We start from the raw sequence: 27,412 nt of genomic DNA, 5'->3' as shown, positions 1-27,412 counted from the left end.
ATGGCAACCATAAGTAAGTACTACATCCTTCTCTGAGAAGCACAACACTTCCTAGAAGCTACCTAGAGATGTGAATATTTATTGGTAACCTAAACTTAGCATTCACGAATTCAACAAGGTACTACACTAGGTTACTCAAGGAAGTAGACTAAATCAGCAGTTTAAGAATTTTTTTTAGCCTGGACACACATGTAAGGATTAATGTTTGAGTGTGCAATATGCTTTGAAGATAGGGGCTATAATGGCAGTTGTGATTTCATTGCTTCATCATCTACTTAGGAAAACACTTAAGAAGGCAAACAAATAAGGAATTTTATCAAATGAATATCATTGTATTTTGTCTAAGTTACTTAAACATCAAATTTAAAAAAAAATTATGGTAACTTTAATTATTAGAATTCTAGCTATTATTAATTCTCAATGACTCTCGACTATTTCATAATTCCTTTAAATAGACCAGTGGAAGCCGGCGCCGTGGCTCAATAGGCTAATCCTCCACCTTGCGGCGCCGGCACACCGGGTTCTAGTCCCGGTTGGGGCGCCGGATTCTGTCCTGGTTGCCCCTCTTCCAGGCCAGCTCTCTGCCATGGCCAGGGAGTGCAGTGGAGGATGGCCCAGGTGCTTGGGCCCTGCACCCCATGGGAGACCAGGAAAAGCACCTGGATCCTGGCTCCTGCCATTGGATCAGCGCGGTGCGCCGGCTGCAGCGGCGGCCATTGGAGGGTGAACCAACGGCAAAGGAAGATCTTTCTCTCTCTGTCTCTCTCTCTCACTGTCCACTCTGCCTGTCAAAAATAAAAAAAAAAAAAAATAGACCAGTGGAATGATGCCTTCAGAGAAATACATTTGGTCCTATCCTGGTGGCATTGTTTCATCACCCTGTGATGAAATAATTGAGATGCATAAACAAGGGAGGGAATACAACACCAGGAAGAATTTTGTGACTTTTACAAGCAGTACAAATTTAGGGTTATCCATAAGCAGTACTTTGGAAATTTATATTCATTAAATAAAAGTTAAAAAAACATTTAATTATTTTTCTTTAATGTGGAAAATCAAATATCCAGGATTAAACTCAGAATTATTTTCAATCAGGTTCTAATAGCTCAAACTCTAGTTGAATAAAACAATGATGTCTTTTTTAAAAAATAACTCAGCAATGAATGAAATTCTTTCAACTCTGCATAAATGATTAAGATTGTTGGCATCACTCAACTAAATATCACCGATTGCAAATTTCCCAAATATTTTTATAGAATAATATATTAAAGGGCTGTTGATTTCTTGCTGACATCAAAGTCTGAATTTGGATATTTGAATTCTTAGGCTGCAACTCTAATAAGGCTCTTTCTTTCAAAATAAACCTTTTCCACTTTACTCTTTCTAAAACTAAGTGAATGTTCTAAGATTGGTTTGGTAAAGTCTTTTGTAAAAAAGGTTTAAGTTCAGCATGTTTTAAGGAGCAATCTCAAGTTAGTGTTACAATTTTAAATTGATCTTAAAATTTAGTCAGAGTTCATCGGACATTGCACTTGAATGCTGCTATACTTCAATACTAAGCAAACTTACTTATTCTGCAGCCTTCCTCATCGGAACCATCTCCACAGTCATCAAGCCTATCACACTGGAGGTCCATGGGGATGCATTTTTTATTATTACATGCAAACTCATCCTTCTTACAAGGTCTTGCTTTATATGTCACCTTGCCTGTAGAGGTATTACAAAACAATTAGTGTTTTACAGATTAAAAACAAAATTATTCAACATAGACTAAGGTTAAGATTTTAGTGAACACCATGAAAAGCATGGGCCCACAATCCTTTGTTGAAGTTCTTGAGCAAAATTGAAAAAAAAAAAAAAATCTGAAGTACTTTGAATTTAGCGAACTATAGAAATGATCCCTGAAAGTATAGTCTTAGTAGTTTGAATTTAGAAAAGTGACAATGTACTTGCTGTATAGTAAACAATAATGTTGGTACAGGAAAATTTTTCAATATTCATCCTGAGAATTTCTTAATAATGATATAAAATGCCTCATATTAATAATTCAAGCCAGGTTTTGTCTCCAAATGATTTTGCTACACACTGACAAAATTTCATATTGTGGAAAAGAAGTAATGTATACAAGCAAGCAATCTATATAAGCCCTTTCCCATCAAAAAACACTTAATCAAGGAACATTTTTGAAAAGCTAATTGTTTCCTTCACTCAGTATTTTCTGGAATAAAGTGCCAACTGTGGACCCTGGGTAAACCCACATAACTTTACTATGCAAATGAAATGTTAGTGGATTATTTTCATACTCTGTCAGAAGAGCAATTGCTGAAAAAAAATCTTCAGACATGCCATATGGACAAAATACAGACATAAAGCTATATATTTTTAAGCTATAAAAGAACTATCACATTATCTTGTGGCTGTCACAGAATCAATTATTCACATTAAACCGATTTACCACTACAGTGATCTTCATCAGAGTTGTCCCCACAGTCATCAATCCCATTGCACATTTGCTCGGACTGCAGGCATATTCTGTTATTTCTGCATCTGTGAGGCCTTGTTAGTGGGCAAAGAAATTTGACTGGAGAAAAAAAATAAAAAAAAGTCCTTTGGATATGCTGACTTAGATAGAACATTCTTTTTCCTTTCTTTCATATTCATAATTTAACTTTTCAAATATCTTTTGTTGTGAAAATTGCCTACTAGTAGATACTAGAAAAGTGTGTGATAATAGAAGCTTAAGTTCCCAGCTATTTGTATTAACTACAGTACACAGCTGAGGGTCTTGAATGAGCTAAGAAAGCAAGCCAAGTTTCATGCTCTCATTTCCAGATGCCTTATCTTAGCTGACTTCACTTGGTGTACCAAATTAATTTATGCCTACAATTTATACAGCATGCAGGACACTTGGCTATCTCAAAGAGCAATTTACCACAGCGAAGAGCTTGAATAAGCATATGTTGCACTTGCAAAATTGAAAGTAGGTCACTCAGTAGGAAAAAAAAAAATCAACAATATTACAGAGAGATTCTTACTCTATAAACAGATGTTTAGATACGTATTTGAGACACGTAATATGATCTTAATTTTTCATTCTGTGTGTGTATATATGTGTGCAAGAGTCGGGTGGGGGAGAGGCATACAGAGATTTTGCGAGACAACAGTGAAAGTCAGAGAATTTATATTTTTCTCTTCTTTCACTTTTTAATCTGAAGAATCTCACCTCTAAAGCGGGAAACATCTCTAGTTAGTTTTCATCCTTATACACAGAATTCTTCCCGGCTCTGGTTTATTAGAGTGTTTAGTTAATCTCATGTAAGCTCATTGATGTACAGGTCACTCTAGCCTGAAGACTTTGCATTCTCTATCTCTAGCACCTCACAATAGATAAGACATGAGAAACTCAACTGCACAAGTCCATTGCTCAGTTCTTTATTGTTTCAATTGGCCCCCTTCTCCCCAGCTTGTGTGTTGTCTTCTTTCTACAGTTCAGCTAGTGGCACATTATAACTAGAAGTCTGGGATTATTCTAAACTCCTTCTTCTAACTGATCATCAACTCTGTACCCAAGTCCTATTGACACTGTTCACAAGCTTATTCCCTTCTGTCCATCACAATAGATAAATTTTTCATTATATGTTATAGAGTGATATTCTTTCTATATAATAATATTATTTTATAGACTGGACATCTCATTATACCTTTATTTCATTGTGATTTTATGATAAACATTATACATATTACTTCATCTCCAGTTCACTAAAGTCTGGAACACCTTCTGTCCTACTTCTCTCTGCATTCAAATTCATTCCAAAGTCCGAGATGACTACAGCTTTCATAAAAGCACACCAACCAATAACTGGTTCTTTGCTCCTTGAGTCTCTTATACTCAGTGTTTTTTCACTCTAATTTCTTAGGCAACCATTATTGTGAAAGGCTACAAATATTGGTGGATTCAAAAGTCTTCTTTTGATTCAAACAGGGCAATTTCTGTTAAATATAGATAAGAACATAAACTAATACATAGTCTCAGTCTGAATTTTTTTTATTTACTACAATTGCTTCACTTATATAACCACTAATGTGAATAACTCAAATTCTGACTCAATCTATATTTCAAGATTTTTTATATTGGCAGTTTCTGTATATATTTTGGCTCTTCCCTTTTCAGTTTCACCTGAAATTGTAGTGTGATGACTTATCTATCATTTTCCAATTCACCAATGTCTTTTTTGTCTTTAATGGCCTTCATATTAGTATTTATTGACAATGTATAATATGCTGGAAATTATTCTAAATGGTCTTTCAGAAACTCACTTTCTTCTCAATTATCTGAATTTTCTCTATTTTCTAATTTTAATTTATCTTAAAAACCCTAAACTTAAATGAATGAAAGCATCTGTTTTCTAAATACCTGCATCTGGGAAGTCCAGGAATGGTGTAGATGATCAAACTATGTAGTCAACGAAAACCATTAAGTATGAATAGTTGTGATTGCTACTTGGAACATGGACACACACACACACACACACACACACGTATATAATAACTTTAACCACAGAAGTCTACATTCTAATGAATTCATGATTCAAATTTGCATGTTTCCCAAAACTCTTTAAACAAATGTCTACTATACATGATCATGCTTCCTACTCTATAGAAATGTAGAAAATAAAAAAGTGGAAAATCTATAAACATTTTTAAAAGATTTCATATCTTCATGTATCTACCCATATAGTTAATCAACTGATTTCAATATTTTTAATAATAGAGACAGCAGATAAATTAATCTAAAATAATTTATTAGCCTGCTCTGGAATTCATTTTCCTCTACTTGCTCAGAAGTCATCTAAGCTTTCTTGAAACATTCTATCCCACATGTCTCTGATGACACGGTATTTTTATAAAATATTCCTGGGGCTGGCCCTGTGGCATAGTGGGTAAAGCTACCACCTGCAGCACCAGCATCCTATATGGGTATTGGTTCAAGTCCCAGCTGCTCCACTTGTGATTCAGCTCTCTTCTATGGCCTGGGAAAGCAGTACAAGATGGCTGGAGTCCTTGGGCTGCTGCACTTAAATGGGAGACCCAGAGAAGCTTCCGGCTCTTGGCATCTGATCTGCCCAGCTTTGGCCACTGCAGCCATCTGGAGAGTGAGAGTGAACCAATGACCTCTCTTTCTCTCTCTCTCTGCCTCTGCCTCTCTGTAACTCTGCCTTTCAAATAAATTAATAAATCTTTCTAAAAAAATTCATTACTCCTTAGGGCCAGTATTGTGGTGTAGCATGTAAAACTGTTGTCTGCAATGTGTGTATCCCATATGGGTGCCAGTTGGAGACCTGGGCACTCTACTTTCAATACAGCTCTCTGCTATGGCCTAGAAAAGCAATAGAGATGGCCCAAGTGCTGGGGCCCCTGCACCTGCGTGGGAGACCATGAAGTGCCTGGCTCCTGGCTCTGGATCAGCCCAGCTCTGGCTGTTTCAGCTTTTTGGGGAGTGAGTCAGCAGATGGAAGATTCTATGCCTCTATCTGTAACTATGCCTTTCAAATAAAATTTTAAAAAATCATTAATCCTTTGCCATCATTAATTTGAGTCTCTCTGGCATTCCTTTAGATGTTTGGTATCTTTCCTAAACCACTTTTGGATCTGTACTTTACCAACACTCACCATAATCTTAAACTCCCAAGGTATTTAATAGTATGTTTTATGCAGATTATCAAGTATAGTTACCTTCTTAGAACTGCACCTATGAAATACATGAAATCTGTTCTCTTTATATTAATAGAAAATTTTAAAAAAATATCAGTAGACCAACTCTTTCCCTTAAGCTCAAGAAGCAAACACCTAATGATTACTTGAAATCTGTGTTTTAATGTCTCCTCAAATTCATTATAAACTGGTCTTATTATTTTCACATACAAAATTGTGTCTCTTTTTATGTTTCTTTTCCATTCAGCTTCTAAATTCAATCCATATTATTCAGTCCCATTTATTTGGTATTTTACATCACCTTCAAATCTGTCTATATTTTGCCATCATACCTTAATCTAAGAGAGAGAGAGAGAGAGAGAGAGAGAGAGAGAGAGAGAACACTTTCATCTGCTGCTTCGTCCCCAAATGGCCAAAATGACTGGAGCTGGATTGATCCGAAGTCAAGAGCCAGCATCTTTTCCCAGGTCTCCCGTGTGAGTGCAGGGGTCTAAGTACTTGGGCCGTTTTCTGTTGTCTTCCCTGGCACATCTGCAAGGAGCTGGATCAGAAATGGAGCAGCCAGGACTCAAACAAGTTATGTCACAGCGTTGGCCCCTGCATTGTATTTAATCCCTGGTTGTTCGAATCAGTAAAAGCCGAACCCACAGATATGGAGGGATGGATGTGGGGTAGGCAGCAGTGAGTGAAGGACAAGGAGCCAAGGGCTGTCACACTCCAACCATGTGCACTACTCAGATACCATCACCTTCCATGCTGATTTGACACAGCTGAGGACTCAGCAAACCCACGCCTCGTCATTCAGCTGAACCTCCAGATGTCCTGACACCTTATCAGGTAGCACCCTGTGGGCTGCTGCCCAACACTAAAGTCTGCCTCCTAGGGATATTCAATCAGATCCTGACCCAAGCACTACTCCATCCCCTATAAAAAAGGATGACCCAGCCTGAGTGAGGTAATTCTCTCTCTTGAGGTTGTCCCTTTCATATCTATGTGTACTATACTTTTGTCTTTAAGTAAAAACTTTTCTGCTCACTGCTATCAACATCTTCTGTATTTTTTTTTTTACATGCAGGAAGACAAGTACCTGAGCTGGGTCTAGTTGAGGGGTCTTTCCAAGCCCAATCAAGGCTCTCAATAACCACAACACAATTTGGGATTCCCCTTCCTGACAGTAGGATGACTCTTTTCAAATGTATTCCAGCTAAATATAAAAATCCGCACTGAGGCCCACGTGTTCCCACATATCTCTGCCGCTTCTTTTCTTTTATCCTAAACCAGTTTCTGCCCTGTTCTGTACACCTCAGCAATATACATTTTGCAGTTCCTCCAGCAGGCTTTGATTGCCCTGTCAAGGGCCCTTACTTAGTCTACAGCATTATGTAACACTCCCAGCTTCTTTTTTTTTTCAACCAGGTTGGCAGCTATCTCTCAGACTCAAACATTATTACATTCTACAATTGAACAGAATCCCTTGTTTGACGCTTTTTTTCTAGCATGTATCATCGTTTGTAATGATACATTTTTGTGATTATTAATATCCATCTTCCATTAGATTTAAGTTCTGTAAGTTAGAGTACATGTTTGTTTCTTTCATTATAACACCAAACTTTTTATAGCCTCTAGCATAACAAATATTTACTGAATGAATGAATAATTTTTCCTTGCTATTGACTTCGCCCATGTTGCTTTTTCTTCTAGATTCTTAAGAACTACAGATCCATGAATTTCCCCTCAGGCAGAGTTCATCTTATCTCTTTCTCCCTTGTTTAAAAGTTTTATTTTATTTTATCATATTTTTATATGACTCGAAAATAGTAATACCTGATGATCTTCTAAAGTCTATTTTTCAGATTAGTTAAAGAAAAATTAAGCGGAAACTTGTTTACATCAGTTGTACCTATAGACAAACATTTGCAAAGGCTTTGTCATTTAAGCTTTAAACCCATTTAAAAATAAAGCTATCTGCTTGTTTCATATTTTTTCAACAACATCAACAGTTAAATATCATCATCTATAAGAATACACTGCTTTTATCTGAAACACCAAATTGAATAGAGAATTTAAAGATTTATCTACTAAAGAGTCAGAGAGAGTAAGAGACAGAGAGACAGAGAGAGAGAGAGAGAGAGAGAGATATCTTCCACCTGCTAGTTCATGCAGCAAATGGCCACAAAGTCCAGGGCTAGGCCTGGCTAAAGCCAGGAGCCAAGAGATTCATCCAGATCTAACATATGGATGGCAGGGCCCAAGCACTTGTGTCATCATCAGCTTCCTCTGAAGCATATGAGTAGGGAGCTGGATCAGAAGTGGAACTGCTAGGATTTGAACCGGCAGCCATATGGAGCACTGGGGTCACAGAAAGCAGGCTCACCCACTATGCCACAACACCAGCCCCAGAATAAGGAACTGAAATACAAGACCCATACTAGATTTTCTTTTTTTTTTTATTTTTTTATTTTTGACAGGCAGAGTGGACAGTGAGAGAGAGAGACAGAGAGAGAAAGGTCTTCCTTTGCCGTTGGCTCACCCTCCAATGGCCGCCGCTGCAGCCGGCGCACCGCGCTGATCCGATGGCAGGAGCCAGGATCCAGGTGCTTTTCCTGGTCTCTCATGGGGTGCAGGGCCCAAGCACCTGGGCCATCCTCCACTGCACTCCCTGGCCATAGCAGAGAGCTGGCCTGGAAGAGGGGCAACCGGGACAGAATCCGGCGCCCCAACCGGGACTAGAACCCGGTGTGCCGGCGCCGCAAGGTGGAGGATTAGCCTATTGAGCCACGGCGCCGGCTAGATTTTCTTTAATTCAGTATGTTATTTCATTCTATCTAAAGTGGTAATATCACCCTTTAAGTTAAAGATGAAGTTTTCATGTAGAAATTAGATGAAAAATGATCAAAAGGACCACAAAAGCTCATAAAAGATACAAAAAAACCTGTGTTTCAGTTATCTCAAATTGGACATTTATATTTGTTGCTTATATAAGGAAACAACTGAAAAAATCAGTCAAGAGTAACTTGAATTTTGATAAAAAGCCATTTTTTTAGGTTTTGTTGTTTAAATATTAAATAACTCCTCATTTCAGTTCTTTTACATCTGTGGGGAAAAATCTATGTATAGGGAGTCTTCAAAAATTCATGAATATGCATATTATTTAAAAAAAAAAACTATGCATGGATTTCAAAACTTTGGGACCAAAACAAATTTCTCATTTTTATTGGTTTATCTTATTTTTTATTTTAATTTAAAGGCAGATTAATAGAGAGAGAGAGAGTGGTAGCTTTGGGGTCCGCAAGGAGGGAAGGCCTATACTTCTGGGAATGGAGAAGTCCCTACCTGTACTTCCAGGGAAGAAAAGTCCTTGTCAAGGTCCCCACGGATGCTTAAAGGTCAACCAATGAGGATCAGACCTGCCTTGACCTTTAACCCCCACACCCTGTATCTATAAAAGAGCCCTCCCAATCTCTGATGTGTGACTTCCCTGGTCCCTGCTCTGTTGGGACTGGGAACCTCGCCTGGGAGCAGAATCCCAATAAAAGCTTGTGAATTAATTGATTCGTCTGCCAGGGAAGATTTGTTACGTTCCCAACACCTTGCAGAGAGAACCTTCCATCCATTGGTCCACTTCTCAAATGCCTGCAACAGTTAGAGCTATGACAGGCCCAAGCCACGAAACCAGTAAGTGTCTCCGATATGTATGACAGGAATTCATGTACTTGGGCCACAACCACCCACTTTCTTCAGAGTGTGTATTAGCAGGGAGCAGGATCAAAAGCAGAGGTGGGATGCTAATCAATGCATTCTAGTATGGCAAGCTGGCATCCCACAGGATGGCTTAACCTACTATACTACAACATATTCCCAAACTTATTTTTTTTTTTTTTTTTACAGGCAGAGTGGACAGTGAGAGAGAGAGACAGAGAGAAAGGTCTTCCTTTGCCATTGGTTCACCCTCCAATGGCCGCCGCTGCAGCCGGCGCACCGCGCTGATCCGATGGCAGGAGCCAGGATCCAGGTGCTTTTTCCTGGTCTCCCATGGGGTGCAGGGCCCAAGCACCTGGGCCATCCTCCACTGCACTCCCTGGCCATAGCAGAGAGCTGGCCTGGAAGAGGGGCAACCGGGACAGAATCCGGCGCCCCAACCGGGACTAGAACCCGGTGTGCCGGCGCCGCAAGGTGGAGGATTAGCCTATTGAGCCACGGCGCCGGCCCCCCAAACTTATTTTTAATTCCATTTTTCCATGGACATTTTGAAGCCTAGGAAGATTGTGTATCCTGTCGCTGAGCAACTTTCATATTGAGTAACTTATAAGCCTATGGGATTTTATTACTCCTACCTTCTTCCATTTACTTATCTGGCAAAAAATAAGAATTTTTTTTAACTTAAAACACTAATTTGGTATGAAGCCAAAATTCTTACATGAACTTCACTCAATCAAAAAGGTCAGCTACTCTAAATCCTTCCAAATAGATCACAGTCTATCTTTTTCATAATGTTGATAAGTGCAAGTTTGGACTTAGGAGGGTATTCTGTAAATTCATGAACTTTGTATAGGGTAATCTCTTTATTAACTGAAGAAAGCAGTATCTGTGGTTGTACTTTATCTACCTAACCCCACAAAAGAAAAGTGTGTGTTTCACCACACCACTTCATTGACTCATGCCAGTGCATCAGATCAGGAGGTGAGAGTGTATCGTAGAGCCATGTAAATGCCATACCACACATATCAGGGGCTTCATCAGAGTTGTCTCCGCAGTCGTCTTCTCCATCACACACCCAGAAATGCAGTTTGCAAAGGGAATTGTTGCAAAGGAACTCATCTGCTCTACATATATTTCCACCTTTATATTAAAACAAAAAAATACAGAGAGTTAGTACCACTGGTGCTGGCCAACAGAGCATATATTCCTTTAATCTTTTTCTTGCTTCCTTTTTTGTGGTGTGTGTGTCCTGCATAACGCTAAGGACAAGTAATATCCAATGCATTTCTAAAAGATATTCATGGTTTACTTTTCAAAGAATTTTGGTATTATCCTCACATATGTCATACTTTCTTTAGGAAAAACGATATGGTAGCAGAAGAAAGCTTTTAAAATGTAAACTATCTTCCATTGCATGTAATTCTATGCTACTGAGTTTGAAGAAATTTACACTTTTAAAAGCATTGATTTTGTTTTTTGTTATTAAAATTTCATTGTTCTAGATAGAAAAGACAGCATTATTAGATAACTCAGCTACATCTGGAATACTGATAAACTGAATCAAACAGAATAATCAACCAGAGAAACAATTTCATCACTGTAATAAGATTTTTAATCATACCAGACAACATTCTGGTTTTTCTTTTAGAATTGTACAAGAATAATTTTTCTAACTATACCTTTCTTTTCACATAGTGAAAAGTATCAAGGATATAGTAATAATAGTATGTAAAATTTGTAAGTATATTCACTATATGCAATAGGCTCAACGAAGTAATAAATTTGGCTTATATGCCTAGAGATATAGCAAGATATAATGGAGACTGAAATGACTAGGAAGTTAGAAACTGTGGGTTCTCATCTTGCTTTGAATAATCCCATTAATTTCTCTTAAACTCAGATTTTTCACTTGTTATAAAAGAAGTGTGGTTGAAGTGAGTTATAAAGTCATATTTGCAAGCAGGGAAAACAGCACAAAGATTGATATTTAGAATTAAGATAAATAAGACTTTTCTGAAAGTAATACACTATCTACTTAAACTTCATCTGTAAAATAAGAAACATGGATCTTGCATTGGCTACATCTGGCTGATGAATGGTACTAATATACTTAAAGATGGATATGTTTATTAGGACATGGGGTTTGATGGAACAAAGACATAAGCCTTAGCCATTCTCGCTCATTGCCCAAAAGAGATAAGCATTGGAATTTATTACTTGCCCTTGCATCTCAATTGGGTCTCATATTCTATTGCCTTTACACCCCCAATTCTTTCCCAGGTTCCCAAGGCCTAGCATGGACACCTGAAAGACAAGTTCCAGGAATTAACCTTGGCTGGCTCCCCTTACCCCCACTTTCATCCCTAGCCCCTCATAAATATAAAAAGGTGTGGTCCCTGGGGTCTAGCCTTCTGCTACAAGTTCCATCAATGTGCACGCCGGCAGGTGGTCACCCACCTCTGTGAATTTATTTTCTTTGAATAAATTTGGTCTGGCTGTAGATTTATATATTGCCTGCTCTCTATTCTGAGCTTCTTTTTCCTAACACTTTTGGTGCCCTCTTAGAGGGGGCACGGATCTGTGACTTTTTCTAAGAGTTGGGGAATGATAGTGGTCATCCTTGCAAGTCTAGAGTATTCCTAGAAAGAGTAGTCATTCATTTGGTGAATATACTTCAAAGGGAATAATGAACCTAAGCTTCTGAAAGTCAAATAACTCTTCTTGCTCTGAGTTCTGACTTGCCCCACAAATCTTTAAAAGTAACTCACTTCCAATAGCAAAGATTTTTCCTAAGAAAAGATAGATTCAGATGTGGATTTTATAATGGAAACACTATACGGTATATGGAGTACTTGGAAATGAAGACAGAGTAAAGCCAAGACTGGAGGAAAGTAATCAATTTTAAGAGGCGTTTTTGAGAATCCAGAAAAGAACTGATAGCAAATTGATTTGGAAGAGCTATATTTTAGAGCTCTTCAGAAGGTAAAAATCCACTGGATCTGATGACGAAACAAAGAAGAGCAGTAATGGAGAGTGAGCTGTCAAACATGGTACACAACTTGTGGTTTATTTGAAAATGCATTGGATGTTAATGTTTAATAAATAAAGGAACACAGTAGGAAGGGCAAGCTTAGGATAAGTAATGACAGTGCATTTAAGGCACTGCAGACAACCATGTAGCAATGTCTAACAGGCTAGTGGATGAATATGTCTGAAACTTAGGATATGTTTCTGAGCTGTAAATGTGTTTTCTGCTAATGAACAGATTAGTTATTGTTGAAATTTAGGAGAGAACACAATAGAAATCAGCATTAGATTAAAAAGATTAGATATAGCAGAGTCTACAAGAGACTGAGAAAAATTAACCAGAGTGGTAGGAGAAATACATAGAATATGAGTATCAGACAGTGCATGACAAAAGTGTTTGAGTAAGAATGTTAGTGTATTCAAATATTGCTGGGAGTGTAGGTTTACAATTTGGTGTTGGGTTTAGTGAAATGACTGCAGTTGGCTGTTGAATAAGATGAAGAAGATGTGATGGAGGATGTCAACATCTCTTTCCGCAAGTCTGGTCATAAAAGGAAGGAAGAGAGGAGGAGTTGAGTTGATAACATATGCAACAAAACATATTATCATTTACAACGGTCTGGCTCTAAAAGCAATAGGAAAGACAATATGTGTATGCTTAGCACTAAAGAAACTAAAGATATAAGTATCATATCTGGTTGATTTTATAGGAGAAATCAGATGTCTCAACATAGTTAAATGATTCTGTGAATAATTCCATAGGTAAATTTGAAGATACTGGAGGGATAAACAGTAATTAAGATAAAAGATTCATTAAGAATCATTATGTGATGGTAGATATTAAATCCAGAAAAATAAAAGGGTTAGCATTAGCCTGGAAGTTCTTTTAAGATGAACGCAGCTATAGATAGACTTGTTAATTTGGTAGCCAGATGTTGAAAAATTTCATAATTCTTATGATTGCTGTGAAGTTGAAGGTAAGGTCATTAACTTAGAGAGATGAGACAGCTTGGTGACAGATTTGAGAAAAAAAGTCATATTTTTAAAGACCTAATATAATTAATCATAGAAAAACATGATTTGGAAAATTTGGGTAGATTACTTCGAATCTGGACAGAAAAAGATGAGACAAAAATCTATATTGATATTACTCTTGTTAGTTGTAGCATTCTCTGTAAAAATATTTAGCAGAGCTATTGAAGCTTACATTTGCATCTCTTAAGACTTTCAAACTCTAAGATACTGAAAAAGGCAGGACCTTGGTGAATCCATCCAGGTGAATATCATCATGTGAGCCTTTTGATAATCCAACATTTGTTTTTGGATTATTCAAACATCTGTAATAATGAGCTCTAAAACTTTTAAATTTTTAAACTATCTCAACTACCAAAATATACACAACAAAATATATTATCACTTAACAACTCTATTTCTGAAAACAATAGGAGAGATAATATGTGTATACGTATATACTTTTGTACTAAAGAAACAAAAGATGGTTTCATATGAACTAACTTTTGCCTTAGTTTAAAACTGAAATCCATAGAATATTTAGGAGAGATGTATTCTTTCAGATTAAAAATTTTAATGATTAAATCTCACTGTATATTCTATTTTACAATAGATTATACTCAAACAGAAGTTTGCGAACTCTTGACATCTCATTATTTTAGAAAACCTTATTTATAGCACATCAATCTTATTAAAAGGAAATATGCATTCCCTAAAGCATTGCATTAGATAACACTATGGTTTTCTTCACTGTTTTTATTAAGAAGAATAATATAAATTCAATTATAATAGAATGGCAAAAGTTTTGTGATAATGTACTATACCTTACACTATAAGAAATTTGCATTTAAAAATATGCATCATGGGGCTACCATGATATCCTGAGTTGGAATGAAGATGCCATATTTTGAACTAGTATGAACAAAAAATATATATAATTTAAAGAGACTGGCTGGGTTAAAATTCCAGTTTCTTAGTCATGTTTTTATTCAGATCAACAGGAGATTATTTTAAAACAAAAATTATATATTAATTAACAATAACAGGTCTAAATTATATCTGAGTGTTTGGCAGATTCGTCAGATTTACAGAAATTTAGCCAAGTGCATCATCACAGAAAATAAGCATCTAGAGTACTCATTTTAATTTAGGTTGAGAGGAGGTTTCACATATGATAATATTTTATAATTTGCATAAGTAGTTGACACAATTTTTGAGCTGATGATTACTAAAAAGTGTAACTCAATTTTTTTCTACCAAAATTGTCATAGACAGTAGAGTAAAGTTTGGGAGCTCAGCCCAAAAGAAGCATCAAGCTTCCTCAAGGCCATCTGTTTTACCTTTAAAAATGTCTACGCTGCTTTTCATTCCATATTCTTTGGAGTGTTTTAGTCATTACAGTAAACCAGAAATCCTGATTCACTGGTAAAATGTGCCCTATTTACCTGTAGTTTTCTTCCCTTTCATTCCCCAACACACTGCTCCTTTTAGTGCATGTGTTCAGATTCAAGATGAATGGAAGTGACATTTAATAGAAGAGGTGTTTATTCTGGGATTTCTTTTCCTCACTGTCTTGAAATATGGTTTTCCGATATCTAAGCCACTTCCTGGGAGTAAATTAAATACTAGAAACCCAGATTTGGTCATGCCTAAAGGTACATCCATACAGGATCAAAATCTTTCACAACGAAGATATTTCATTGGAACTTAATTGTTAGCAGCAAAGCAACTCAAGCAAAGTTAGAAGTATGAGTAAAGAGAAGCGGGGTAATGAAAAAAATTTGTAAACAATTGAATTAAAGGCTATCAGTTCATTTCTAGGCAAAAAGATTAAATACTTAATAATTTTAGATATGAATGATGTCCCTGTCTGGCTGGGATCTGAAACCCAAAGAATAATAGAATGTAAGGCTAGGAAAGTAGATTGAAATCATTCTCTGTGGCTCTGACCTCCAGACCAAATTGTTTCTGTGTTGTTAGGCAATCTTTAGCAAAGACTGACATATTCAGACTTATAGTTAAATAATATGAGCCTGGTAGCAGTGTCTAGTTTGTGATGGAGACACGTCAAGTGGCATTGTACAAGTTCAGACAGGAAGCAATGGAAGAATGAGCCACACTGGTGGTCTGGTGGTCGTGAATAAGTTGAGTGATGGATGTTGTTAGCTGGAGTAATTTAATTGTCATCCCAAAGTCTTTGAATATTAGATTACAAGTGAGATTTTGCTATCAAACTGTCCACAATGCTTGCTGTTGCCAAAATAAACAATTATGGATTATATCTTGGGGTTTTTCAAGATAGCAGAATAGGGAGGGAACTTACTGCTTCAGTCTAGGGGAATATAGTTTACAAAAAAGTGACAGAGTGCAATATCAGGGAAGAGTTAGGGAGAAAACTCCCGAGGAAACTCCATGCAAATTATAAGGACACTGTAAATCTATGTGGGGGGTGTGGACATACACAACTCAGGCCCCCAGCAGCTGAGAGCCTCCACACCAGTTTTAGAGTGAGGTGAGAACAGATTGCAGCAGCCCAAACCACTGGCAATAAAGCTGCTGGAAAAGCCTGGCAAAGTCCAGCTTGGAGCCCAGTAGGGGACAATGTACCTGCCAACCTAGAGGGAAGAAAAGGGGGGTGGGCACATTTCTCTCTCCCCAACAATCTGGCACCAGAGTCCTGTAACTAGCCAAGATAGGGTGGGTGCCATTTTGGACATATGTAACAGGTGATCCAGCTTGTGTCCACTCACACAGCAACCATCCAAGAAGAGATGCCTGAGTCTGGCTGGGAGAATTGACAGGGGGCTGGGTGCTCGTGACTATGGAGGCTTGTGTGCTGGGACTATGAAAACACCATAGCTTCATGGGAGGGAGCAATGTTTGACTGGGATTTTGGACAGTCACTGTGGGTGGCTCCACATACTCAGGGCTCTCTGATTACCTGGTAAGGGTTATTCATGTGTGGTCCCTGTTCACACTGAGGACTGCACAGATCTTTGTGTGATTTTTGACAGTGCAGAATATTGTACCCATTGGGGCTAGTACCCAGGAGAGGAGGCGAGTGTGAGAATACACCAACAGAGCAGAACAAACCTCTCCTCTGTAATAAACAAAAAAAAAAAAAGAGGAGATTTACCATATCCAAATTTGGTGTCATCTTAGACACTCCCCTCATCCTGAATCACTGAACCAATATCCTGACCGCACCTAGCATATGCCTCTGGGTATTCACTGAAAGAGTGGATATGTCATTAATCCACAGAGGAATAGTCCAAAGATAAAAGCCACCACAGGAAAAAAGAAAAATATCTCCACAAATGGCTAATAATAAACACAGCAATTCAAGAAACAAGAATAAGGAAGACGGCCGGCGCCGCAGCTCAATAGGCTAATCCTCCACCTGCGGCACTGGCACACCAGGTTCTAGTCCTGGTCAGATTCTGTCCCAGTTGCCCCTTTTCCAGGCCAGCTCTCTGCTGTGGCCAGGGAGTGCAGTGGAGGATGGCCCAAGTGCTTGGGCCCTGCACCCACATGGGAGACAAGGAGCAGCACCTGGCTCCTAGCTTCGGATGAGCATGATGCGCCGGACGCAGTGCGCCGGCCGTGGCAGCTATTGGAGGATGAACTAACGGCAAAAAGGAAGACTTTTCTCTCTGTCTATCTCTCTCTGTCCACTCTGCCTGTCAAAAAACAAACAAACAAAAAAAAAAGAATAAGGAAGACAACATGATATCCTCAAAAGAACACAACACTTCATATTATAACGTGAAGAAAACAGATTGAAGAAATGCCAGAAACAGAGTTTAAAAAATTGATCATAAGATTACTTAGAATTAATCAGAAGCAAATTCACGAACTAAGTAAATCTGTACCTGACATGAATGAAAAATTTTCCATGCAATTGTGATTTTAAAGAAAAATCAAGGGGGGGGGTACCATGGTATAGTGGGTAAAGCTACCACGTGCAGTGCTGGCATCCCATATGAGTGCTGATTCAAGTCCCAGAGGCTCCACTTCAGATACAGCTCTCAGCCATGGTGTGGGAAAGCAGTGGAAGATGGCCCAATTTCTAGGGTCCCTACAGCTGTATGGAAGACCTGAAATAATCTCCTGGCTCCTGGCTTTGGATCAGAGCAGCTCCATCCATTGTTGCTATCTGGGGAATAAATCAGTGGATGGAAGACTTTCTCTCTCTGTGTCTCTCTCTCTCTGTCTCTCTGTCTCTGTCTCTCTCTCCCTCTCTCTCTCTCTGTCTCTATCTCTCTCTGCCTCTGCCTCTCTGTAGCTCTGCCTTTCAAAAAATGCATTAATCTTAAAAAAAGGGGAGAGAGAAATCATAAAAATATTGGAAATGAAGAATTCAATAGAACAAATAAAAAATGTGGTGGAAAGCCTTTACAACAGACTCAGTGAGGCAGAAGAAAGAATATCTGAGTTAGAAGACAATCTGAAAATTTTACAATCAGACCAAAAAAAAAAAAAAAAAGAAAAAATTAGAAAAAAAAAACAGTGTTGGGGATTTATGGAATACTATCAAACAACCCAACTTAGGGTTCTTAGGAGCTCCTGAAAGTGCAGAGAGAATGGGTTAGAAGGCTTTGTATGAAAATAATGACAGAAAAATTCCCTATTCCAAAGAAAGGAATGTCCAAGCACAGAAAGCATATAGAAAACCTAATAAATATGACCAGAAAATAGCTTCACCATGACACATTGTAGTCAAACTCTCCACAGTAAAACATAAAGATTCTAAAATGTGCAGAAGAGAAATGCCAGATTATTCAAAGGAATCCAATTAGACTCACAGCTGACTTTTCTTCAGAAATCCTGTAGGCTAGGAAAATGGCAAGATATATTCCAAGTCTTAAGAGAAAAACTATCACCCCAGAATACTGTACCCTACAAAGCCCTCATTTATTAATAAAAGTGAAATAAAGACCTTATAACAAATAGAAATTCAAATAATTTGACACTACCCATCCAGCCTTATAAAAGATGATTGCTTAAGGATGTACTACACACAGAAACAGAGAAATGTGGTCTTCACTATGAAAGAATGTAAAGGCAGAAAATCTCCCAGTAAAACAAAGTAAAGAGAGACAAATAAGGCATTATGTAATGATTTAGGCATCAATTCAATAGGAAAATATGACAACAATAAATGTATATGCACCTAATTAAAGGGCACTGGCTATTTAAAAGAAATGTTAATATATCTAAATGGAGACATAGACACCGATACAATACTAATTCGGGACTTCAATGCTCCACTTTCAGCAATGAACAGATCAACCAGACAGAAAATCAGCAAGGAAGCATCAGAGTTATTTGACATTATTGACCAAAAGGACTTCACAGATAACTACAGAACTTTTCATCCCACAGTTGGAGAGTAGCATTTTTCTCACAAAAGTACATGGAGCTTTCTTTAGGATAGATTAAATGCTGGTCATAAAGCAAGTCTCAGTAAATTCAAAAACTCAAAATAATATCATGCATCTTCTGTGGCCATAATGGAATGAAGCTGGAAAGCTTCTGAATGAAAAGTGAGAAACTTGTCGAAGTGAAATGGACACTATGATTAACAGTGACTTGATCAGCTCTTGTCCTGACTGTTGATGTACAATTTAATACTTTATCCATTTTAATATTTTTTTTGTTCTAGTACTATTGGTTGAACTCTGTAATTAACATACAATTATTCTTAGGTGTTTAAATTTTAACTGAAAAGTGATCCCTGTTGGATATAAGAGTGGGAATAAGAGAGGGAAGACATGTACAATTTGGGACATGCTCAATTGGACTTGCCCCAAATGGTGGAGTTAGAATCGTGCCAGCGAATTCCAATATAATCCCATCAAGGTGGCATGTACCAATGCCATCTCACTAGTCCAAGTGATCAACTTCAGTTTACAATTGATAACACTGATAGGTCTAAGAGTCAAAGGGATCACACAAACAAGACTAGTGTCTGCTAATACTAACTGATAGAATCAAAAAGGGAGAGAACGATCCAACATGGGAAGCGGGATACACAGCAAACTCATAGAATGGCAGATGTCCTAAATAGCACTCTGGCCTCAGAATCAGCCCTTAAGGCATTCGGATGTGGCTGAAGAGCCCATGAAAGTATTTTAGGCATGGAAAGCCAAGACACTGGAAAAAAAGAAGAAGACCTAAATGAAAGATCTCTGTGAGTGAGATCCCAGTAGAAAGAATGGGCCATCAAAGAAGGAGGTACCTTTCTCTGAAGGGAGGAGAGAATTTCCAACTTGACTATGACCCTGTCGGAATAAGATCAAAGTCGGCGAACTCAAAAGGCTTCCATAGCCTTGGCAACTCATGACTAGAGCCTAGGGAAATTACTGACGCCATAAACAAGAGTGTCAAATTGTTAAGTCAACAACAGGAGTCACTGTGTACTTACTTCTCATGTGGGATCTGTCCTTAATGTGTTGTCCAATGTGAAGTAATACTATAACTAGTACTGAAACAGTATTTTACACTTTGCATTTCTGTGTGAGTGAAAACTGATGAAATCTTTACTTAATATATACTAAATCAATCTTCTGCATATAAAGATAATTGAAAATGAATCTTGATGTGAATGGAATGGGAGAGGGAGCGGGAGATGGGAGGGGTGCGAGTGGGAGGGAAATTATGGGGGGGGGAGCCATTGCAATCCATAAACTGTACTTTGGAAATTTATATATACTAAATAAAAAAAAAAAAACAGGAAAAAAAGTGAGTCATTAAAGAAATCAAAAGAGAAATCAACTAATTTCTGGAAACAAAGACAACGATACAAAATACAGAAACTTATTGGATAAAGAAAAAGCCACATAAGAAGAAAGTTTATAGAATTGCTGCCTACATCAAGAAATTGGAAAGGCATCAAATAAATGATCTGTCAATGTATCTCAAGGACATAGAAAAATAACAGCTAACCAAACCCAACACTAGTAGGAGGAAAGAAATGGTAGAAATTGGAAAAGAAATCAATGAATTTAAAACAAAAAAAAAATACAAAAGATCAGTGAGATGAAGAGCTGGTTTTTTGAAAAAATAAACAAAATTGAAACATGATTGGCCCAACTAACAAAAAAGAGGGATAAGACCAAAACTGACAAATTTAGAGAAAAAAAGAAATGTAACAACAGACACCACAGAAATAAAAAGAATCATCAGGAATTACTACAAAGAGCTGTATTCCAACAAATTGGGAAATCTGGAAGAAATGGATAGAATCCTGGACACATACAACCTACCTAAATTGAACCATGAAGGCATAGAAAACCTAAACAGACCAGTAACCAATACAGAAATTAAATTGTAAGTAAAATCCCTTCCAACAAAGAAAAGCCCAGGACTGGATGGCTTCACTACTGAATTCTATCAGACGTTTAAAGAAGAACTAATCCCAATTCTTCTCAAGCTATTCATAACAACTGAAAGGGAGAGGATCCTCCAACTCCTACTACAAGCCAACAACACCTTAATTCCTAAACCTGAAAAAGATACAACAGAAAAAGATAACTACAGACCAATTCACCTGATGAATATAGACACAAAAAACCCTAAACAAAATCCTAGCCAATCTAATCCAACAACATATTAGAAAGATCATTCACCTGGACCAAGTGGGATTTATCCCTAGTATGCAGGGATTGTTTAACATTTGAAATCAATCAAGTATCACATTAACACACTGAAGAACAAAAACCATATGATTATCTCAATAGATGCAGAGAAAGCATTTGATAAAATACAACACCATTTCATGACGAAAACTTTAAGCCATTTGGGTATTGAATGAATATTTTTCAACACAATCAAGGCAATTTATGACAAACCCACAGCCAGCACCCTACTGAAAGGGGAAAAGTTGGAACCATACCCACTAAGATCCAGAACCAGTCAAGGATGCCCACTCTAACCACTCCTATTCAATCTAGTCCTGGAAGTTTTAGCCAGAGTCAATAGTTACAAAAGATATTAAAGGGATACATACTGGGATGAAGAAGTAAAACTATCCCTATTTGCAGATGACATGATTCCATATGTAGGGGATCCAAAAGACTCCACTAAGTGTCTACTAGAACTCATGAAAGAGTTTGGTGAAGTGGTAGGATATCAAATTAACATGCAAAAATCAATAGCATTTGTATATATATACAATGTCATGGCTGAGAAAGAACTTCTAAGATCAATCCCATTCACAAAAGCTACAAAAAAAGCAAATGCATTGGAATAAACTTAGCCGAGGATGTAAAAGATCTTTATGATGAGAATTAGAAAACATTAAAGAGAGAAATAGAATACATTAAAAAATGGAAAGATGCTCTTTGTTCATGGGTTGGAAGAATCAATATGATGAAAATGCCTGAACTACTGAAAGCAATTTACAGATTCAATGTGATACCAATCAAAATACCTAGGACATTATTTTCAGATATGCAAAAATGATGCTGAAATTCATATATAAACACAGGAGATCTCAAGTAGCTAAAACAATCTTTACAAAAACGCAAAGCTGAGGGCATCACAATACCAGATTTCTAGACATTCTACAGGGAAGTTATAATCAAAACAGCCTGGTACTGGTACAAAAACAGATGAATAGACCAAAGGAACTGAATAGAAATGCCAGAAATCAACCCATGAATCTACAACTAACTTTTTGACAAAGGAGCTAAAATCAATCTCTGGAGCAACGACAGTCTCTTCCACAAATGGTGCCATGCACATGCATAAGTATGAAGCAAGACCCCTATCTTAACTTACACCTTACACACACAAAAAAACCACTCTAAATAGATTAAAGACCTAAATCCACAACCCAATACCATCAAATTATTAGAGAACATTTGGGAAACCCTGCAAGACATTGGCAGAGGCAAAAAGTTCTTGGAAAAGAACCCAGAGGCACAGGCAATCACAGCCAAAATTGACAAATGGGATTATATCAGGCTGAGATGCTGCTGCACTGCAAAAAAACACTAAGCAAACTGAAGAGATGCGACAGAATGGGAGAAATTACTTGCAGATTATGAAACTGATAAAGGATTAATAAAGAGAATCTTTAAAGACATTAAGAAACCCAGCAACAGCAAAAGAAACAACACAGTTAAGAAAAAGGCAAAGGACTTAAACAGGCATTTTTCCAAAGAGGAAATCAAAATGGCCTAAGACACATGAAAAAATGCTCAAGATCACTAGCCATCAGGGAAATGAAAACTAAAACCACAATGAGGTTTCACCTTACCCCTGTTAGAATGGCTTTCATACAGATATCAAGAAACAGCAAATGTTGGTGAGGATGTGGTGAAAAGGGTACCCTAATGCATTGTTGGTGGATATGTAAACTGTTGTAGCCACTGTAAAAGACATTATGGATATATCTCAGAAATCTAAATGTAGACCTGTCATATGACCCAGCCATGCCACTCCTGGGAATTTACCCAAGGCAAATGAATCAGTATATGAAAGAGTTATTTGTACCTCTATGTTTAATTCAGCTCAGTTCATAATAGCTAAGATATAGAATCAACCCAGGTGTCCATCAGCTGAAAACTGGATAAAGAAATTATAGGATATATACACTATGAAATACTACTCAGCAGTTAAATCCTGTCATTTGTAACAAAATTGATTAAACTGGAAAACATCATACTTAGTTAAAAAAGCCAGTCCCCAAAGGACAAATATTATATGTTCTCCCTGATCTGTGATAAGAGTACCTAAAAGCTAATCTATACAAGTGAAATTGACACTTTGAGATGTAATGACTTTGAACAGCCCTTGTCTGAACTATTGAGGAACAGGTTTTTTTTTTTTGTTTGTTTGTTTGTTTGTTTGTTTTGCCTACTATTTGTTGAACTCTTTACTTAGTATGGAGTTAATCAATTGTATATAAAGTTAAATAAAAATAGATCTTAGTAAAGAATAAGAATGGGAATAGGAGGGGAAAGAGAAAGAACGGTAGAAGTGTGGATGTGATAGTTGGTACTGTGGGAAGATTAACTATGTTCCTAAACTTTTACTTATGAAATACATGAAGTTTGTGTTCCTTAAATAAACAGTTTTTGGAAAAACAAATGATTATTTACAGAAAGTGAATGTGATAACTTAGTCAAAGATAGAAGCAGCTATTATGAACATTTAACTTTTATGGTTAAGGTACTACAGCTTCCAAGGCAAAGTAACACATTTTTCCCCGAATATAACACATTATCAGGCTTTGGACAGGGAGATGATATATTTAAATTATGTGAACCATGAATACATACTCATATGCCTTATCTTATAAAGCAATGTCTAATATCAACTCTGTTAATGGTGAACCAAATATTCTGAGATGTGAAGTCCATTGAGAGACGTTTTTATGAAAGTCACAAGAAATTTTATATTTAAACATATTAAGAATACAAAATAACAATTGTGTAACTGGTGGTCATCTCAAGCTTCAACGCAATTTCTTTGCTTTAACTGAATTCTCATTAACTCTTAAGTAGTAACAATAGCTTCTTTTAATGTGGAAATCTATAATTTAAAAGTTATCTATCAGGATAGTCTTTACACAGCTGGAAAATAATATATTAAAAAACTAAAACTTGTCCGCCAGACTGACAAAAATGTACTCCACTTTGTCAATGAAATGGCAAGATGGAAAACTGGGAGATGGAGATATGTATATACATATATATATATGTATATGTATATATATATATACAGAAACTAAAAATTATGTAGAACATGAGTAAGTGCAATTTAGTGTTTCTGATATGGATCCCATTATTTCAGAGTGAGGTAGGTGATGTGAAAGAGAAGCAAACACAGAAAAAGACTTTTATATTAATGGCTATAGTAACTATGTCCTCTTTATTCTTCATGTATCTCTGTCCCTGACCCAGCATCTTGTCTGAGGACTAGATGGAAGGCACTTAATAAACACTTGCATTTTGATTACCATGTTATGCACAGATTGAGATAACACTCTGTCTTACAATAATCCAGATTTTGCTTATTTGGAACAAGCTATTATGTAATGGAAATAGAAAGAGTAAAGAGAATTTTTTAATGATCCTAGCCCTCTGCCCTTAGCACATACTATATATTCTGCACAGCACCTTAACTTCCATTATTTACAGGCACACGCAAAAACCCCCTTACCTCTGTCACAGTTCTCTTCGTCACTACCATCCACACAGTCATGAATTCCATCACACAGCCATCTAATTGGAATACAGTGGGCTTTATTTTTGCATCGAAACTGATCCTCGTTACATTCAGTCACACACTCCATCTGTTCAAATACAAACGGTCACTGTCGTTTTCATTAATGATAATGAAACAAACACAGGAAAAATAAACAAGCAGCTTATAATACTGGAGACTCATGACACCATGGGATATCTTTTATTTTGGCTTAATGAATATAACCTCTATAAATGCCCATGGGTTTTAGGACACTGGCAGCATGAAAATTCAGGTATATGCTGAAATGCTCACTTTCAATGTATTTGTCTAACATTTTAGAGAGTGCTAGGAATTGAGATTCCATCTCTTTATTTTTATTATGTTTGCTTTCCCAAACCTAATTCAAAGATTTTAATCGAATGATGGATTTTACCTCATCTGAACCGTCAGCACAATCATATTCTCCATTACATTTCAAAGAGGCTGAGATACATCCACCACTGGCACATATGTATTCACTTGATGAGCAAGTAGGAGAAGCTGAACACAATTATAAGATCAAGATTTAGATACAGTAAAAAGAATGACTGGTTTGGTATATTAAAACATATATAAAATCATAAAATATGAATTCATAAATGGCAATACAAATAGCTTATATTTAAAAAGTACATTCAAGAGTTAGTATTAAAAATTCATTTTTAAAATGTGCTTTTCCATATCATTGCATCACATTAAATAGCTTTCAGGGATGTAATAAATCATGTTGTAAGGATTTAGCTGACTAAAGAAACAAAGGAGAAGAAAATTTTCTATACCCTTTATCCCTTACATTTTAGAAGAATTTAATGGGTTTTACAGAGTTTTAAATTATTTTAAAAGATAAACTCTTTAAATTGTTTTCAAAATTATAATAATATTTAGTGATTCTTGTTAATAATTCTTAATTCATATATATATATTATATAAAGCAAGAAATGGAAATCTTGGCATAGTGTCAGAGACCCAGAGATCTAATTCGACTATGTTGATATCAATGCAGTATTAAGAAGCTTCTTATTTGAAGGCTTTAAGCATGAATATATTTAACAGAGCCTATAGCATTTCCAACATTCCTTTATGACATAGAAATTAAAAATAACTAGTAGATAAATAAGTTACTCACACTACACGGTCAAATTAATTGGCACAGGAGTTACAGCAGCTGCCTTCTTCTATGGGTTTAAATTTTCTAGGCTTGTATTCATACCCCTGAGATTCTGTCCTTATATTAGACCACCATGTAGCCAAATGTACTGACATAATGAATTTGTGGACTGAATTTATACCAAGATGCCAGAAAGCTTTTTTATTGAGTTTTAGTTCCTTTTAATTGGCATGTTGGCCTAAGGATCTGTATTAATTATGAGAATATGTCCATATTCAGTAAGAAAGGAAGATGCGATTAATTAGCAACGTGGGCCATGGGTACCACAATGGGGCGTTATAATGTGTGTGCCTTGTATCAGTTACTCTGATCTAGGCTCCCAAGATAATGTTTTCATGATTATACGCAGATTACAGCATGATTTTTACTTGACTTTCTATAGGATAGTGTTATTAAAATACCTAAGAAAAAGTATTTTAATGAATATATTTATAGAAACACACTTAAGGATTAGAAAACCATACATTTGTTTTTTTTTCCTATACTTTGGTTTAGCTTCTTAATTTTATTTTTATTTTAGCCCAAATTGTATTACAAATAATATACGTATGATTCTTTTCAACTGGCATCATATTGAAACTATTATATTTTAAAATCTCAAGTTCTGTAAATGAAAAACTGAATTTTGTCCTACTTAGAGTTGCAACCTATTTCATTTTGCTATCTTGGGTAAACAATTCCAAATGGTGTGTTAAAATATAGAAACCAAAAAATCAAATTTGCAAGAACAATGCCTGGATCTCATATGTAAGCAATAATCTTATGTGCCAAAATACTTTCAAAACATATGAAGAGCACACCAAATAATTATCCACAAATATTTCAGATTATGTTTTTGGAAACAGTAAGTACATGCATACATTTGCCACTGCTTTCTATATATAGCTATTTAATTTAAAATTCTCTTAAGTTGAAATGTCAGCTAACTTAAATACCATTTTAATCAATTTACCTGGCTCACAGTTTTTCTCATCTTCTCCGAATTTACAATCTTCATGATGATCACATTTCCATTTTGCTGATATACATTGACCATTAGAACACTGGAACTGATCTTTTGAACAACTTGTTTCACAATTTCTCTGTCAAAAACAGCACATTTGTAATTAAAATCAATTTTTTAGAAAAATGTCTACATATTCCAATGACAACTAGAATACATATGCATAGATACCTGGAAGTATAAGCATCACATGGAGTATATGCACATAGTTCAGAGAGTCCTGTGCTAAACTCATGACTATATCACATAATTCTACTTCCATTTGTCTCTGTGTTGTTAATAAAACAAAGTAATGGAAAAAGAACATAAATTCCACGTCTTTGTCATGCTAATTAAATCGCTTTATGAGTAGACAGTTATGCATAAAGAAACTTTTTCTTGTTAATTATTTATTTATAATTATAAGTGATGATGAATATTATGGGACATAAAAGTTAAAGATTGATTCTAAACAATTACATCTAGCTCACTGGAGGTGAAGCAATAGACTCTGAAACAACTGAGAAGTTTAAGGCAAAACTTCCCCTGGAGTTCTTTCTTTCCCCTCTCCCCAT

At 36.5% G+C, this 27,412-nt stretch overlaps 1 protein-coding gene across 9 annotated transcripts in view; it reads right to left on the bottom strand.

Moving 5' to 3' along the window:
* The window catches only part of LRP1B (LDL receptor related protein 1B), a 2,140,503-nt gene that overhangs the window by 126,923 nt on the left and 1,986,168 nt on the right, over positions 1-27,412 (bottom strand). For 8 of the 9 annotated variants that reach the window (XR_007920674.2, XM_051849574.2, XM_051849572.2 and 5 more), the window contains 6 exons: positions 26,808-26,937; positions 25,082-25,188; positions 24,622-24,754; positions 10,429-10,551; positions 2,456-2,581; positions 1,570-1,707 (listed from right to left, as the gene is read on the bottom strand). Coding sequence is in view for 8 of the 9 variants with exons in the window: in XM_051849574.2 (XP_051705534.2) it covers positions 1,570-1,707; positions 2,456-2,581; positions 10,429-10,551; positions 24,622-24,754; positions 25,082-25,188; positions 26,808-26,937 (757 nt within the window). In the remaining variant the exon portion in view is untranslated. The remainder of the gene's footprint in view (positions 1-1,569; positions 1,708-2,455; positions 2,582-10,428; positions 10,552-24,621; positions 24,755-25,081; positions 25,189-26,807; positions 26,938-27,412) is intronic. The other variant, XM_051849575.2, reaches the window with a different exon arrangement.

The sequence above is a fragment of the Oryctolagus cuniculus genome, chromosome 3, assembly GCF_964237555.1.
Source record: "Oryctolagus cuniculus chromosome 3, mOryCun1.1, whole genome shotgun sequence".
NCBI lineage: Eukaryota > Metazoa > Chordata > Mammalia > Lagomorpha > Leporidae > Oryctolagus > Oryctolagus cuniculus.
The sequence above is the reverse complement of the archived record's forward strand: the minus strand, read 5'-3'. Positions and strand labels throughout refer to the sequence as shown.